At 37.0% G+C, this 16474-nt stretch overlaps 1 protein-coding gene across 1 annotated transcript in view; it reads left to right on the top strand.

The window, feature by feature from the left end:
* Positions 1-16474, top strand: part of grin2da (glutamate receptor, ionotropic, N-methyl D-aspartate 2D, a) — a 182976-nt gene that overhangs the window by 141552 nt on the left and 24950 nt on the right. Inside the window, exons 13-15 of the mRNA XM_042012134.1 lie at positions 348-508; positions 6436-6505; positions 7197-7314. Coding sequence (XP_041868068.1) covers positions 348-508; positions 6436-6505; positions 7197-7314 — 349 coding nt within the window. The remainder of the gene's footprint in view (positions 1-347; positions 509-6435; positions 6506-7196; positions 7315-16474) is intronic.

Below are 16474 nucleotides of genomic sequence, written 5' to 3'. Positions count from 1 at the left end.
GGAAAAAGGAGGCACAGGAGGAATCTAAACATGTGATCATGAAACAAAGTGGTTTTGTTCTTTTTTGTCTGCCTTTAAAAGGACATAACAGCTTGAAAAAAAGGTGGAAAGTGAAAAAACACACTGCAGTTTCAGTAAAGCCCACAAACTGAATCCTGCTGCTTTGACACTTTAAAACCTCATCTGTTTTATTACACTCCCCCTCAGCTTCCCCCTCTTTGACAGCAAAGACTTTGAATCTCCGCAGTACTTCATCCTGTAGCGGGGATCAGCTCAGCCACTCTCTTTTTAACTTCCCTCTTTCTGCCTGTCCCTTTAATCTGTGCCTACCTGTTCCTCCCGTGCAGTTCCAGCAGCCGACGGAGCAGTATCCTCCACTGCGCTTCGGTACCGTGCCAAACGGCAGCACTGAAGAGAACATCCGCTCCAACTATCCCAACATGCATCAGTATATGATCCGCAACAACCAGAAAGGCGTGGAGGAGGCCATTGATAACCTCAAGACAGGGTAAGAAACATGGTGTTACAAAAAGATGAAAAACAATCTGTTTTATTCTGCTACTTTAGATTTTGTAGCTACCAATATTAATGCTTTATATATATATATATGCAGTTTATGGGATGTTCAGATCAAAAGAAGGTTTGTTTAATTTGAGTTAAGCTCCATGTCATTTGTGAGTGAATGTGTAGGTATACACACTGATTAAGTGGGTGATTCAGCTCCATAATGGGCAAGGATGCACTCACATGGAGGCCATTTTTTATTCTTAGCTAAGGTAGTTGGAGATAATCAATGGCAAAATCAATAGACTAATTCCTCATGTGGTCACACATGCAAAGATGCATGAACACAAACGTACACCTTAAAGCTCAGCATTACTTTAACAAGCACTCATGAAGTAGGAAGCAGAAAAAAAAAAACACTTTTCAGATTGATGCATGGTTCAGTAAATGCTGAGGCCTGAATGATAATAAGCAGCTCGAATGGTTGAATAAAACCCAGCGATTTCAGCATTTCTTTTTTTTTTATTTTTATTAAAAAGACTTCTAAAGAAGCATCTCACTGGTCCATTCACATTGGACTGACGGTGGATTAAGATATTCTAACTTAACCTTTCAGACATATTCTCATTTCATAACAGGGGCATAAAACATAAGCCCTGGGTTCAAATTAGATGATTGCCTTGAGCTAAATTTCACAAGGATTTGCAATAAAGACAAAATATGCCTATTTTAGACATGAACTCAAGACTTCTTCTTGCAGGTTGTTTTAGTTCCACATAGCGCCGCCACACCTGAGCATCCTGTCTACATTCAACTGAATGATTGCAAATAATGATTGTCTGTTCTTTTAAAACAATAATATAAGCACAATTTCTGTAAATGATAGCTGGGTGAACAAACTTCTTACACATCCATAATTAACTAATTCTCAAAAATGTCTCAACATGAAGTTTTTATGTATGATAAATGAAGTTATACAGACCAAATCACTTCTACTTATGTTGGAGACAGCAACGCCAAACTGTACATCAATTTCAAACACACATACACACAAACACACACACACACACACACACACACACACACACATATTTGTCTCTGATAATAAAGGGAGCAACCTATAAAATTTTAACAATTATACACAGAATTTTAGTGTGTTTGTTCAAGTCACAACACTTGGAATAAGGAATAAAAAGGTTTAGATGTGACAGTTTTGTGAAGCATTGAATTATTAATGAGCATAAAGAAATCTGTTTCATAAACTTACATACATAATTCCAGTCACTGCAACAACTCGCTTTGCTGTGTGCAAAACTTTCCAAAATGACTCTCCAGGTGCTTCTGTCAATGTTTTCATCAGATGAAAACACAGCTGAAATTCCTGGCTTTTTTTTTTTTTTAGCCTGGTGAAGTTCATTGAGAATGTTTTTAGTGACCACAGATGGAATAAATCATTATAACTAGATGTTAATTTTATGTGCATTTTTTTTACTTTGTTAGTTTGGGAAACATTTAATTAGCTGTAATAAAGAAATCCCATGTGCAGTACTTTTGTTTAATATGAATAATTTGCAATTTAGCCCTGGGAGAATTAAACAATTAAAAAAAATAAATTAATAAATAAAACAGATCCGCCTTCCTGAAAAGATCTGAATAGGAAACAAACATAACCCAGAAAAACTACATGCTCATCAGCTCCACCGCAACCATCCGCAGAGGCAGCTGTGCTTTTAACATCATGAAAAGCAACTGGACGTTGTTTTTAATGGTGTCACTAACACCAGCTTTGCATGTCCAGAATGGAACCAGATATATGCTTACAAAATCGCATGAATTGAGAAAAAAAAGAACAGTTGAGTGGATAAGTAGAATACAGGTCCTCTGTACAGGCAGGGGTCATTTATGATGAGGGCAGATCTATTATCCCATACAATTATAGGAATAGAAATAATTTATCTAAAACAGTTCAGACAAACCTCATAAACCTTGTCATTTGTGAATGGGAATAATCTCATAGCTGAAGGGAAATGCATTTAATAAACAATCATGGTGGAAAGCATCAGATTTGACTAAATGTAAACTGTAAACATCTATGAGGTATGATTATCACAGATTAACCTCAGTTGTCATCTGTGCATTTGTTAGAAAACAACTCTTAGCTTTCTAACACAATCATCCATTTTTTATATCCATTATTTATCCTCAACTTGAGACAGTGTTGTCATTCGTGCTTGGCTCGATTACAGAAGCTCTTGGCTGACTCGACCTGTCAGAGCATTGATCAACATTGCTTCAGGAGTTGTAAAGCAGGATCATTGCTACTTAAAACAGGAGAAGAGGGATGTAAACAACCACAAAAAATAAAATAACATAAATAATGCACTTAAGGTGCAGCCGCAGTGCAGTGGGATAACCGAGCCGTGTTGCCATTGGCTGACACTCCTGCATCTCACATCTTAAAAGGAGGCTTTATTATCTTTCTGTGAGACCACAGCAGCAAAAAGCTCTTATCATAAAATATGCACTAGCTCATTGTGTTTGAAATGTGAGGTGAAGGGAGGGGGGAGTGATGTATGCTAATGCAGAGGAGAGTTCAAATGTTTGATAGGAGAAGCAATTACACACATGTATTCCAATAAGGTGACAGGAAACTGTAGAATATTTGACATATAGTACTATTAAATGTCCTGTGATGCCTTCTTATAATCATTGTTTCTCATCCTCTTCATCTCAGTTCATCATTTCACTCTTTATCTCATTTCAATCTCTCCATCTATCTCATTATCCACCCTCTATCTTATCCTTCTGTACACCTCTTACCTGATATTATTTACAAAGGAAACATTAGCTTTGTCCTTCAAAGCAAACCCTCATGTTCGATTTGTTTCCTAACATCATTCCTGTCCTTTTTCCCCCCCCCCCTCCCTCATGAACTCCCAGCTCACAACTAATGAACTCCTTTGCACCTCCTTCCCTCCACCTTTCTTCCTCCCTTCAGTCATTATCTCCAGCATCCTAGTTTCTTTCCTTTACATGTCACCCTCTGTGTACCCAACCTCTTCACCTCTTTTCAGTTTTCCATCCTTCAGCAGAGTCTCTCTACTTCCATGAGGAGTCTGGTTGTAGCTGTGTAGCTCCCAGAGTGTGAATATCAATGAGTGTGAAGTAGATAAGCAGGTGTAGCAACAAATTTATCATCAGATTCTGAGCTATGCATCATCAGTCTGAGTGAAGCTCTTATATTCAGCTTATTATTCTATTATCAACAGTTGTAATTAAGTTTTTATGTACAACTTTTTAAATTTTTTCTTTCTTTTTCTTCGTCGGATTATACAAACAGATGCCTTTTTAAAAGTATAATTCAGTCTGTAGATCAGTTTTAAAAGAAACATGAAAGTTATTTATCAATTTTAACTTCTAACTCATCAAATATTGATGCTTTGTCAGAAACCCACTGCATTGGTTCTAGACAATCTCATATGATATCTCTTCCTTGTCTATACCTTTAAACGTGTCATTGTTCTGTCCTGTATTGTACGACTCCTACAAGCAACAGGATGGAAATACGTCTCTTATTATAGTTCCCAAATCAGAGTAGATACACCTGTAAGGTGTATTGTTTAAGAAGCCATGAGGCTAACATTAGGAGGTGCTTCTTACCATTGTAATGAAATGAGTATGTCTCTGCAAATACAGCTATTTTATAGTTTAGAAGTTATAGTAAAGGGGGCGCTTGTGAAATTTGCTAATACAGGTATATTTCAGTGTATGTGTTCCTGGAGAAGAATAAATGAAGATGGCACATAGGACAAATAAAATAAGTCTCAGGATTTCCTCAGACTTAAACATATTTTCTGCACAGATATGAATATCCCGACATCCAGTTGATCACTGTGATGATCACCATCCTTTATTGCTGTTGGCTAATCAGTCAGTGCACAGTAGGGTTTAGCTGTAGTAATAATGCAAGATAATCATCCTAAGTATTTGACATGCAGAAATTTTCCTGTGTGTGTCTAAGGTCACAGGACTGTTACAACTACAATCTTTGAACTGCTTTCTGTTGTTGTAGTAACCAATAATATATTAATGGCCATTTGGCCATTTTTAAATGTAATAAAGACAATAACATGCCAATAATGTAAATATACCTATTTTCAATGAGAAAACTGCACAAAAATAGCTGAAAATTGTATATTTATGAAAAATGCAGTCTGATTTATGTATTATTACATCATCAGTTGCAGTTATTACATTTGTAATGTATTCTTTTCAATACGATAGGTTACTTAACCAACCAGTAACATAATAAGTTTTAACATCATTAGCAAAATGCTACATTATTTATATATGAAAAATGTTTCTTCATTATTGGCTGAAAAATGTTATTACACTATTGGCAAGTTATTACATTTTTGAGCAAATTACATTTAAAAAGACTATCCCAGCTGAAACAGGCTCCGGACAAATGGACAGATATTTAAAATTACCAAAATTATTATGTGATTGGCTGTTAATACATTATCGGTTGCTACAGGTAACCTGTTATGAATTGGTTTAAAGGAAGTAATGATAGACAGGGGAAAAAAGCAATAAAAAAACAGCAGTGCCAAGGTTGGACTAAAACAGAAATCATTATAGGAAGTGTGGTGTCTGTCCTCCTACCCTATGACCTCGTTATGCAGTCTGTGTTAATGCTAATGAGCCAGCAGTATACAATGGCATTTACATGTTGCTGTATAATGATGGAGCAGCTGGTGCGTGACTTACTATTGCAGAGGGATAACCAGCCAAATAAATCTGTACAGCAGTTCCCTGTGCAGCAAAGACTTATGTATGGAAAACTAATGCTATTGACCAAGCAGCAGAATCTGACAAGTTGGGAATGAGAATGTGTTTGTTTATAGGAATGTAAAGCAGTGAAAGTGAGGAAGAAATGACAAACAATGGGCAGTATAGAGAAGAAAGTAAAAAAAAGAAATTCAAATAAAAATACACATGCAGTGCACAGTATGTGAAATTCAATGACATTGTACTTATGTATGAAATAACAGAGTAGAGGGGAGATGCTCAGTGTGGTGTCGGGCTCTTTAGGACCAATTTGTTAGGGGAACTTCTATTATGCACTAATTGTGATTTGTACTATCAAAAGGAACTTTTAAGCCTAATCTTGGAGCTAAAGAGGATGACTAAAATAATACTGGAGGATTTTTTCCCCTTCATTTTATTTTATTCTTGTCCCAATGACAAGAAGGTAAAACTGTGTGAATGCAATCTTTTCATAACCTTTGCATATTGGATCACCTTTCACCTTTCATCATATGGGTTTGAGATTTGAACCACATGATGAAGAAGAGAAAATAAAAGCAGTTACAGGTTTTCTGCATATCAGATCACAGAATGCTAAATGAATTCCTGCAGTAGTACATTGTGTTTTTTCAGGTTACTGGTTTCCTGTGATTTTTACAGAAACGTGACTGATTACTGTTGACAGGATCAGCATGCAGTTGCCTGCTTATTGATGTAACACTTTGCATTTTTGCTGTCAGCTGCAGATAAAGAATAAAAAAAAAAGTGAGATTTTTTTCCTGCTGGGCTAAAGTGAGATTCACAGCTTTTATTAGAATCACAACCTGCTCTGATGCTGCATTGTATTCTGCTCTGTCTAAGCTATTGTAGGAGGAGAAATTACATCTGCTGCAACAAAGATGAATATCTTCCTGTAAGACTTCTAAAAGTTGGTTCAAAATGGTGTGCATAGAAATATCCCTCTTTTGAAATAAGCTTTCTTTTTCAGGGAGTTATTGTCATAGTGCTGGTTTTTCCATCATTTTTTTGTCATTTTGTTCACTTCCTTCATTGTCATTTAGCTCCAGATCAGTGAGTTCCAATTCTTTGATGTAATTTTCTTCCTTCATGCCTTCCCTGCAGAAAACTAGATGCCTTTATTTATGATGCTGCGGTGCTGAACTACATGGCCAGAAAGGATGAGGGCTGCAAGGTAAGAAATAGATCTATTTTATAGCTCTGCAAATCGAAACATCTTTTCATATGTGAATCTGTTGTTGAGGCCCACTTTTCCTACTGTTAGAAAAAGCTAAGAGAAAAGCAAAAAAGGAGAAGAAAATCTGTGTTCAGTGTGTTTATGTGGGAAAAGCAACAATCATGTGAAATGAACATTTCCAATGAAATCAATCTGCTTTAAATACATCAAGCACATCTGATGCATTTATATTTATCCTGTGTGGCCTGGAGCTACTTAATAATGTCATTTTTTTGTAACAGTAATGGTGTTGATTTATTTATAAGTTTGAATTTGATGCAGCTTTCATGGTGAGAATAAAAATCTTCCCAGTGATCATTTGTAATAAGGTCTGTGGAAGGCCTAAGCTCCCAGCAACAGCAGCCTCTGCCGCAGCAATTATTACAACCAGTGTGGATCTATATTAATTCCTCCACTGAAACAATATCCCACTCTACTGCTCTGGGATTCTCAGGGAGGTCGATATTTGAGCTGAGCTAACTGCATTTATGCAACAGTGACTGAAGATAAAAGTAAAAAAAATAAATAAATAATAAGAAATGGCTGCTGATTTTCATTTATGTCTTTGTGATGATTTCTGTAGATTAATGTCTGTGTGTGTGTGTATGCATGGATTTGTTAATATTATGTGTGTATTTGGTTCCAACAGGTGATGACTATCGGCTCTGGTAAGGTGTTTGCCACCACGGGTTACGGCATTGCCCTGCACAAGAATTCTCGCTGGAAACGACCTCTGGACCTGGCTCTGCTGCAGTTAGTTGGAGATGGTAAGAAAAAAAAAGGGTTACAGATTAAATGCCTTCTGTTCTCAAAAGTTCTCAGTTATTCCATGTCATCATGAAACAATGTGCAAGTAAAACTCTTATAATTTAAAAAAAAGTTCTTGCATAAGTGTGTATAAATATAATTTAAATTTCAGGTGAATTAAATGTGGATCTTGGTGTTGTCTACATGACTATTTTTTTCATGTCCTCTTACTACTTATCCACACATCCTCATTGTGTGTAACTGGAATCAGCAACACAGCTAAACATGTGGGTAATGTCTCTAAAAGGTATGAAAAAATCCCCTGCAGTATGCAGTCAGATCACTATTTTTCTTATTTGATCAAAATTATCCACTTTTTTTTATTAGATTTGGCTTAAAGAACTTACATTCAAAGACAGATTTTTCTTGGTATTTAAAAGATTTTTAAGCCAATTTCATCCCTTGTGAATATAAATCAGACACACTTCAAAGAACTAAGCAGTCACAGCAGAAAATATGCAGTTGTTTTGTTTGCATCTCCAAAATGTAGAAGTATCACATCAGTGGGTTGAAAGAGTGGGACAGACTGTTTTTTGTTACATAGTTATTTCTTCTAGCTCTGTCTGCCTTTACATGTTGAGTCAAAGGCACAAAAATGAGAAACATAGTGACCAGACAACATAAGACTGGTGAAAACAATACAGAAGGTTATGAGATGAGGAGAGAGGGTGGAGTTGCCTCAAAGCTTCAATTAATGTTTAACATTATTTACCAGTCTGTTAATATTTGTTTCATTCATGATCTGTTGGAATGTTAGTTTTTCTTCTGACAATAGAAGGAAGTTCAAACTAGGAAATTTAAATAATATGAATTATGCTTATTAATTCTCACATACACATGCTAATGCTAGCTATTGCTAACTTTCACTGCTCGTTATTGTCATTCTCTTTGCTGTCAAAAAATAGTACCACCTAGATATCATTGTCATGAGGGGGTTAAATTATGTTTCTGCCAAGTGCCAAAGGATTTACGAAGTTAATGATATACAGGTGCTCGTCATAAAATTAGAAAATCATGAAGTAGAACAACAGAATGAGACTGAGAGACCATTTAAAGGCCTTGGCATGTGTTTTCAGTTAATTAGCAGATTAGAGTGTGGCACCAGGTGTCTTCAATATTTAACGTTTCCATAATATTCTAAATTTCAGGGATATTGAATTTGGGGTTTTCATTAATTGTCAGGTATAATCAACTAAATTAAGAGAAATAAAGATTTGAAAAAAAAAATCAGTCTATGAGGAATGAATGTCAAGTTTCACTTTTTGAATGGAATCACTGAAATAAATCAACTTTTTCATGATATTTTAATTTCATGCCGAGCACCACTATGAACCGAGAGCTCACTACCAAAAGTAAACATGTCAGACGTTATTAAGGGAGTTTTCTTTTGAGCTACATTTTTGGAACCATGTGGCTCCAAAAGTGTTTTTAGCAATAGTTTTTGTTCAGCCATATTTTGCTACTTTTTACAGGTATTAATTGATATTTAGTACAGTGAAGCTCATCATCACAGCTGCTAAAATATTCTATAACATTGTTTTCATGAAACCAGTACTTGCAAGAATTGGCCCAGCAGCAGCAGCAGCACAATGTTAGACAAACCAGCATCCTACACAACATGGGGAATAAAACAAGTTAATTCCTTACATTGGAAACTTAATTCCTTGATAGCACCGAAAAAGCAGGCATAGAAGAAATAACATTAAAATTTTAGTTGTGCAGTAGAATATTTATGAAGATAAACAACCTACAGATTCAACTGAAAGTGAAACTCTGACACTGGTTAGCCTGTGCATCATCCACTGGTCTCATATATCATAGTGCAGGGTTAGACACAACCGACCTCTGGCACCCATCTGGAGCTAAAGTTGGTTCAATCTGAAGTGGAACCATAACTATGCACATAAGGAAGTGAACTAAAAATTTATCTTTAAATATGGTACATTTATGGGAGTGTTTATTTAGCAGTGTTAATACATCCAAGGATGTGAATAAGCTCCCATGTGCTGTGTAAAAACTAATTATTTATTTGTTTATTTATTTTTATGATTGCAGCAGAGGCCCTGCTGTGACTTGCATTTCATGTTTTGTTTTTTTTGTCTTTTCCTTTGGCTTGTGCTGTTTTGGCTAATGCTGCTCTCAGCGTGGTTCATCAAGAGTTTCAACACTGAGCTCCAGCCATCTTTTAATCAACCTCTACAACATGACATGAATTCATCATGCACTGTACATGCTCTGTGGTGCTTAACAGGTCTTATAATTGTTCCCAGTAATGAATCTCTTTGTCAGAGTGATGTCGTTTCCTTTTTCTGCACATGGTCGGTCATCAAATTGGCTCCCCCGGGGAGCAATTTTAGCCTCTTTGCAATTAGTGAGCTTGAGATGGTGACAAATGCCTCAGTGGCAGCAGTGACAGCAGCTCCCAGGTGGAGAGAGCAGTGTAGGCTGATGGCATGTGGATGCTGAAACGGAAAGTGTGTGTTTTGTTTAAAATAAGATGTCTGGATTAGTTGGATAACACCAGAGAGAAATAATTTACAAATTTCAACTTGCTGTTAATTAAGTGATGTAAAAAAGGAGAAAGTGGGCTTTTGATTACTTTTTAGGAATACATTTTTTAGATTTTGCTGATGGATTCTAATTAACTGAAAGCAACTCAGCATAGCATTTCTTCTTTTTATTATTTATTTCCCCCCATTCAAAACAATAGAAATACTCTGATAATAAATCTCATTAGTACACTTTCTCAGTTTCAAAAAAGTGCTAACAAATATTTAACTTGTACTAAGCTGGTATCAGTCTAACGCAGACCTTCCAACATTTTCTCATATTATCATCCCAGCAGTTGGTGCTACACTTCACTTATCTGACAAACTTTTGATGTTGGACTGCTGAAAAGGTTTTATTGAGCAGAACTGAAAGGAGTGCTTTAAAAACCCGGTTGAATCATGAGGGATTAATGAGACTTGGCCTGCTGTGTTAAACATTATAATTAAATTAAATAATTAAAACTGCATTCAACTTATTTAGTAAACCGTAATGAAACCGGTCATTTCCTTGCCTATTTTCTAAGCAGTCTTGATCAACGACTCTCTTTCCTCAGACATTGTTTGAAAACAAGCATTCCAATATCAGTTTACACATTTCTTTCTAAAAATTCTTACATTTTCTATTAGTTTTAGCTATAACTTGGATAATACCTATTGAACTCTCTTGTTAGAGGGCTGCTGTTTCTATGAAGAAGTTCATAGGAAAAATAACTTTTATTTGCGAGATTTGAGAGAGAGCATTAAGGTGGAACATGTATCCAACTGGACCCTGCTGACCAGCCTATCATCCTCCTGGCAGGGGACGTCATGCTGAGATCTGTTAAGGCTGGTAAGGCAGCTGGCCCAGATTAGATCCCAGGCAGGCTGGTCAGAGACTGAGCTCATCAGCTTGCTGGTTTTCTCACTGAAATTTTCAAACTGTCCCTTTCAAGCACCAGTATACCTCCCTGCCTTAAAGTCTATCATTCCAGTGCCCAAGCAGACAAACAGCACCTCCCTCAACAACTACAGGCCAGTAGCACTTACATCTGAGGTCTCCACATGCTTTGAAAGACTGGTTCTAGGGCACCTGAAATCATCTACACCTCTCTCTTGACCCCTGCCAATACAGATACTAACAGATCAACAGACACCATTATCACTGCCCTGCATGCTGCTCTGTCACTCCTGGAGGAGAATGAGTTTTATGTTAGGAGGCATTTTATGGACTAAAGTTCAGCTTTTAATACTATCTTACCCAGCAAACTGAAAACAAAAATGCTGACCCTTGGCCTCAGTAAGCAACTTTGTGGTTGTATCTTAGACTTTCTTAGTGTAAGGCTGTAAGACTTAGTCCCTACACTTTGACAACCTTAACACCCAGTATGAGAGCGCCACAGGGTTGTGTGCTCAGTCCGTTCTGCTACAGCCTTTAAAATCATGAATGCTTACCACACCACCCTGCTAACCTGATTCTGAAATTTGCAGATGACGCAACTGTGGTAGGCCTCATCTCAAATGGAAATAAGATTGCTTCTAGAGAGAATTACAAACTGTCTGAATGGTGTTCCCATTACAATATCTTCCATAATCATAATAAAAAATGATTTTAGATAAAAAAAAAAGAAGGGAGATCGGGCCACTGGCAATTGAGGATGAGGAGGAAGAGAAGGTCCCTACTTTTAAAATTTCTGAGGGAAGGGACATCAGCAGGGATTTTAAAAAAAAAAAGGCTTAACAAAGGATCTATTTCCTCAGAACACTGATGGAAGCTCATCTTCCTCTAAACCTGCCACAGTCTTTCTACTGATGCTCAGTGGAAATTATTCTGACTCTGTCAGAATAAAAAGATGCACCACTTGGACAGAGTTGCTCTTCAGTGGGTGAGAAGAACAGCTCAGAAGATCGTTGGCGTCCCTCTGGACAACATCTACTGCTCCAGAAGTTGCGGCAGAGCTTGTTCTATTGTGAAATCCATTTTCCATCCATTTAACCAGCTGTTAACTCTGCTGTCCTCTCGTAAACGTCACTTAAGTTGCTTAAATCACACAGTCAGATTTTCAAACAGTTTCTATCCAGCAGCAATCAGAGAGCTGAGCTCTTTCTCTCATCTGCCTGTGCTCCTCCATTTTACCAACAGTCACAACTAATCAGTGCTGTGCAAGTTCATGCTTCTCATGAACTAGTTCAGAGGAAGAAATTATAGTGTTGTCTTGCAATGAAATCAGTTACTCTAGATCTTAAATTCTATTACATAAAATACGCATGTGGTACAGATGTGCAGACAAAGGACAAAAAATGTTCATAAACCTTTTTGAAGATAAAAAAAAAAGGAAAATAGTTTATGAGACACCTGCAAGTTACAGAGGCATATTGCATTCGCTTGGGGAAAAACATACAAGCACTGTAAACTAGGCGGTATATTTTTCAAATGATTGACCAATAGGAACATTTTCAAGGTTTTATTTGGAATCTGTGAGACAGGATTCTCCAACCCCCTGAGTTCTGGTTGTAGCAAACATTCACTGTAACAGCATTTGGATCAGCTTGATGCACATTTACCTTGGTCCAGAGTTGCATCAACTTTTCACCAGCATCTTGTATCGATGATGGAAAAACCAAATGATTGGCAGAGATCCTCTGTTCTAGTCCTTAAGGGCTGCAGTCCTGCAGGTTTTAGATTTCTCCCGGCTGCAGCACACTTGATTCAAAATAAAATCTTTCTCTAATAGCTTATCTTGTATTGCAGAAGTTTGTTAATGACTCATTAATTTCAATTAGGTGTGTTGCAGCAGGATAACATCCAATACCTGCACCGGTGCTTCAGAACCAGAGTTGCTGATCCTTGGAGCAATGTCTGTTCCGACTTGTTCTCCCATCTCAGCTGCACTCTGCAGGGATCCAGTAGCCTATTTTCAGCATCTCCCGGATGTCTCCTGTTTAACTACATAGCCTGAAGGCAGTGACCAACTGATCCTAGAGAAACATGGTTACAATCAGCACACTCGACAGCTTTCCACCTGAACATCCCTCAAGTCCTCAGGTGTGTGCGCAAATCCAACAAACTATACCAATCCCATCTACATAAAGATGAGGGAATCTCACTTTTGTTTAGAAGTAGCCTCTTCATAGTGCTGACAAGTAGAGCACATTATTAAAAAAAAAAAATAAATAAATAAATAAAAAAAGATGTTTCCATATGATGTAATTCAGAAAAAAACTGGGCTTTTTTTCCAAGTGAATGCAGTCCGCTTAAGTAGCAAATCCCCTTTGGCTCCAACAGATTTCCAAGAAATAAACTGTCTTCAAAGCAATGCTACAAAACACCAGATGAAGAAATGTATACATTTATAACTGCTGACATTGTACCTCATCTCAAATCCCACAGCAGCATATATCCAAAGTTTGGCTCCTCTTATTCCTTTGTGTCACTCACACAGACTCATGCTGACTGTGCAAAGTCAATAAAAACACCTCACACACAAAAGAGTGATACAAAGAAAATAAGAATATTAACAGCTTCTGGCACTGAAGGTGGAACAAACTGCACAGTACACCCTGGTGAAATTGATTTCTTTGTTGTTCACATTCCCTTTGTAACTGATTGGGAGCCCTCAGAGACTCACGTGTTGATATTCATTTTACAGACTTAGAGTAGAGTCACAGATAGTCGTCTGAACCTGCATCAGTGTTCTTATGTTTCCTTTATTTCAGTGCCTCAAACCAGAGTCTATAAGATTTGAAGTTTTTCTTGTAATGTTTGCAGAGTAGTGATTGTTTCAGAGCTTGCAGTCACAATCAAACTTTGTCAGGCTATAAAATATATAAGCCAGAATTTTTTTAAGATGTTTGTGTGCAGAAAATATTACCATTCTTTTAGTTAACAATCTCACTATTTTTGTTTTGGTTCTTTTATCTCTTTTTTTGTACATACACACAAAAATGAATAAGCACTTTTTGTTTTTCTTTTTTTTTTGCTATTCTTTGTTGTTGGAAGAAGAGGGTCTCCCATTGACAGGACACACCTGACAAGTTGCTTGTTTATCTCAGATATGAGGACTTGTCTCAGACCTGTTGGAAAATGACAAATATAAACTGTCATACTCAACCTATGGCCAATTAGAATTTTAGTTAAACTAACAAAACAGGCCACAGAAAAAAATGTTACCCGGTCAATCCTAAATAAACAGGGAAGTTCTTAGAACTGATGTGGTCACCTACACATGGTCTGTTTAGGAAATAATAGAAGCAAAGCATTTTAACATGTGATCAGTGAGAATACTTGGACAAGTTTTTAATGACCTTTTTGGCATTACTTCACAAAATGCTTTGATTTGGCCAAAATGAACAACTTAATATGTTGGTTCCAGTCCAGTTAGGAGAAGACTGCAGGTACTAAGAAAAGAAGGGGTGATGTAGTCACTGTTTCTAAAAGGCCAGTTTGCAACAGCCTCCAGCTACTGCCGTGAGCATTGCTGGAGATGATCTGTTTGCATGTGAGAGGTGAAGCTGTGGCTGATGTGGTTAATGCTCCAACTTCCTTTAGCCGCTGCTGTGGTCAAATTTATGTTGGGAAGCGTAAGTCCAGCAGAGCATCTTTTGACAGATGTTACCAGCACACCACAGGGACATGTGGTGAGCATTATTGCTATTTAAAAGAAATTAGTCACAGCAAATCATAACAACCAGAGCACTGCCACAGTGCCAGCTGTTATCTCAAAGTAGAAGCCATAATCTGAGCTGCAGTCGTTTGCACAGCCATCACTTAGAGAACTGATGAGTTTATTCTTTTTTTCCCCCTTCTTTTCTAAATGCAGCAGTGCAGATTTGTGTTCCTGCAGCTGAGCTTATTTTGACGCTAACTGCAGCAACATCATGAAGCCCCCCCCAACAGTTCAGAAATTAGCTAAATTGCAAACGAAGTCCTCAAATAAATTCTCTGCTGTATCACAGCACTGTGTATGCCTTGTGTATGATCATTTCTTCTCACAAAATATCCCATGTTTTTCTTGTCTGCTCATTTTTTACATTGTGACAGGGAAAAAAAGGGAAGTAAAAACTTTTAAGTTTGACATCGACCATATTTCTAAGTACCTTGCAGTAGTAACTTTTGAAATGCTTCATGTTTAAGAAGGCATGACCAAAGAGACCACTTGAACGTCACCACATTCCGCACACACCACCTGTCCTCCCCTTCTCACTATAAAAGCATCCTTTCTCTCAGTCAGTCCTTCAGTCTTCACCCGTTCTCTTTAAGCTCTGTTTTGACAAAACAATTTCTTTCCGAGATGGAGGAACCGTGCAATGACATGATGGCTGGAATAATGATAGCTCACATAATTTACTTCTGTCACTCATGAAGGAACCGTTACAGTAAAACTAGATGATTTTCCTGTTTTCTGTCCCAGCCAATACTTCTCTAAGCAAAGTTCACTTTTTCTTATTTATACACTCAATATTGCTGCTGTCCAGAATGTCACTGCGAGTAGAACGTCCAATCCAATCAGATATGGCATGTATAAAATTAAATTAAAAGCAAAACAAAAAGATGAGATCAGGCTAAACCTATTTCTTTGTTTACCAAGCTGACTTGCCATTTCATTATAGCTTACTGAAAAAAAGGCTTGCATTCACAAAAAATGATTGTGTAAAATGTAAATAAAAATATAATACTACTATTTGCAAATCATTATTTAAATATTTAACTAATACTTTACAATCAAATTTTTATTATCTTTAAATGTTAAATATGTTAAATATACACTGTAAGCTCTTCAGAGCACAAACATTTTCCATTTTGCAGGGTTTAAGAATTTAGCTGATAAGCAATTTCAGGCATCTTTTATCATATTTTTTTATTATGCAATCCTCCATCCTTCTTTTTCATGTGATCCAAAATGCAGGATCCCTTAAAGGAACAAAAGAGTAAAAAAACAACACTTAGAAACAGACTTGACCATTTATGACAATTTTACCACTTATTGAAACAGAAAGGAACATTTTAAACCTCTTTAAATATAAACAAAAACTTTCCTTGCCACTTAAAAATATGAACTGACAGCCCAATTTACTACCCTGAGACTTAAACAGGAGAAAAGGAAAAAACAAAAATGGCAGCTATTCCCTGAAAGGACAGTTTGAAAAATGGGTCAAATCTAATTAACCAGAGATTTATTAAATAAACAACTACACTAATATAACCAAAAGTCTAAGGTCTACAAAGTCAGGAGGCTCATCTTATTCCTCTAAATTCAACCTCCTCAATTCCTCCATCCTCCTCCTTGTGACCCAGAAATCATTCAGAGCAAAGTACATTGAAGGATGTCTCTTGTCCTAAAATATATCTGGAGGAGAGCGGGAAAAAGGAGAGAGGGGGCCCGTCAGGGGAGCCATTAACGAGAATACACCAGTGAATCCTTTGTGAGATTATACAGCTGTGGTATTCATCATATGTAGTTGAATTGCTTTAAAGTGATGCTCTGTAGCAAGAATGTCTCTCACCTCGTCTCCTCTGTACTTATCTTGCATCTCAGGTGGGAGGAACTAAGACACAAAAAAAGTAATTGAATGGAGGAATAAAGTGTGCAAACTG

This window comes from Melanotaenia boesemani, chromosome 17 (assembly GCF_017639745.1).
Source record: "Melanotaenia boesemani isolate fMelBoe1 chromosome 17, fMelBoe1.pri, whole genome shotgun sequence".
NCBI lineage: Eukaryota > Metazoa > Chordata > Actinopteri > Atheriniformes > Melanotaeniidae > Melanotaenia > Melanotaenia boesemani.
This window is presented reverse-complemented; position numbering and strand designations above follow the sequence as displayed.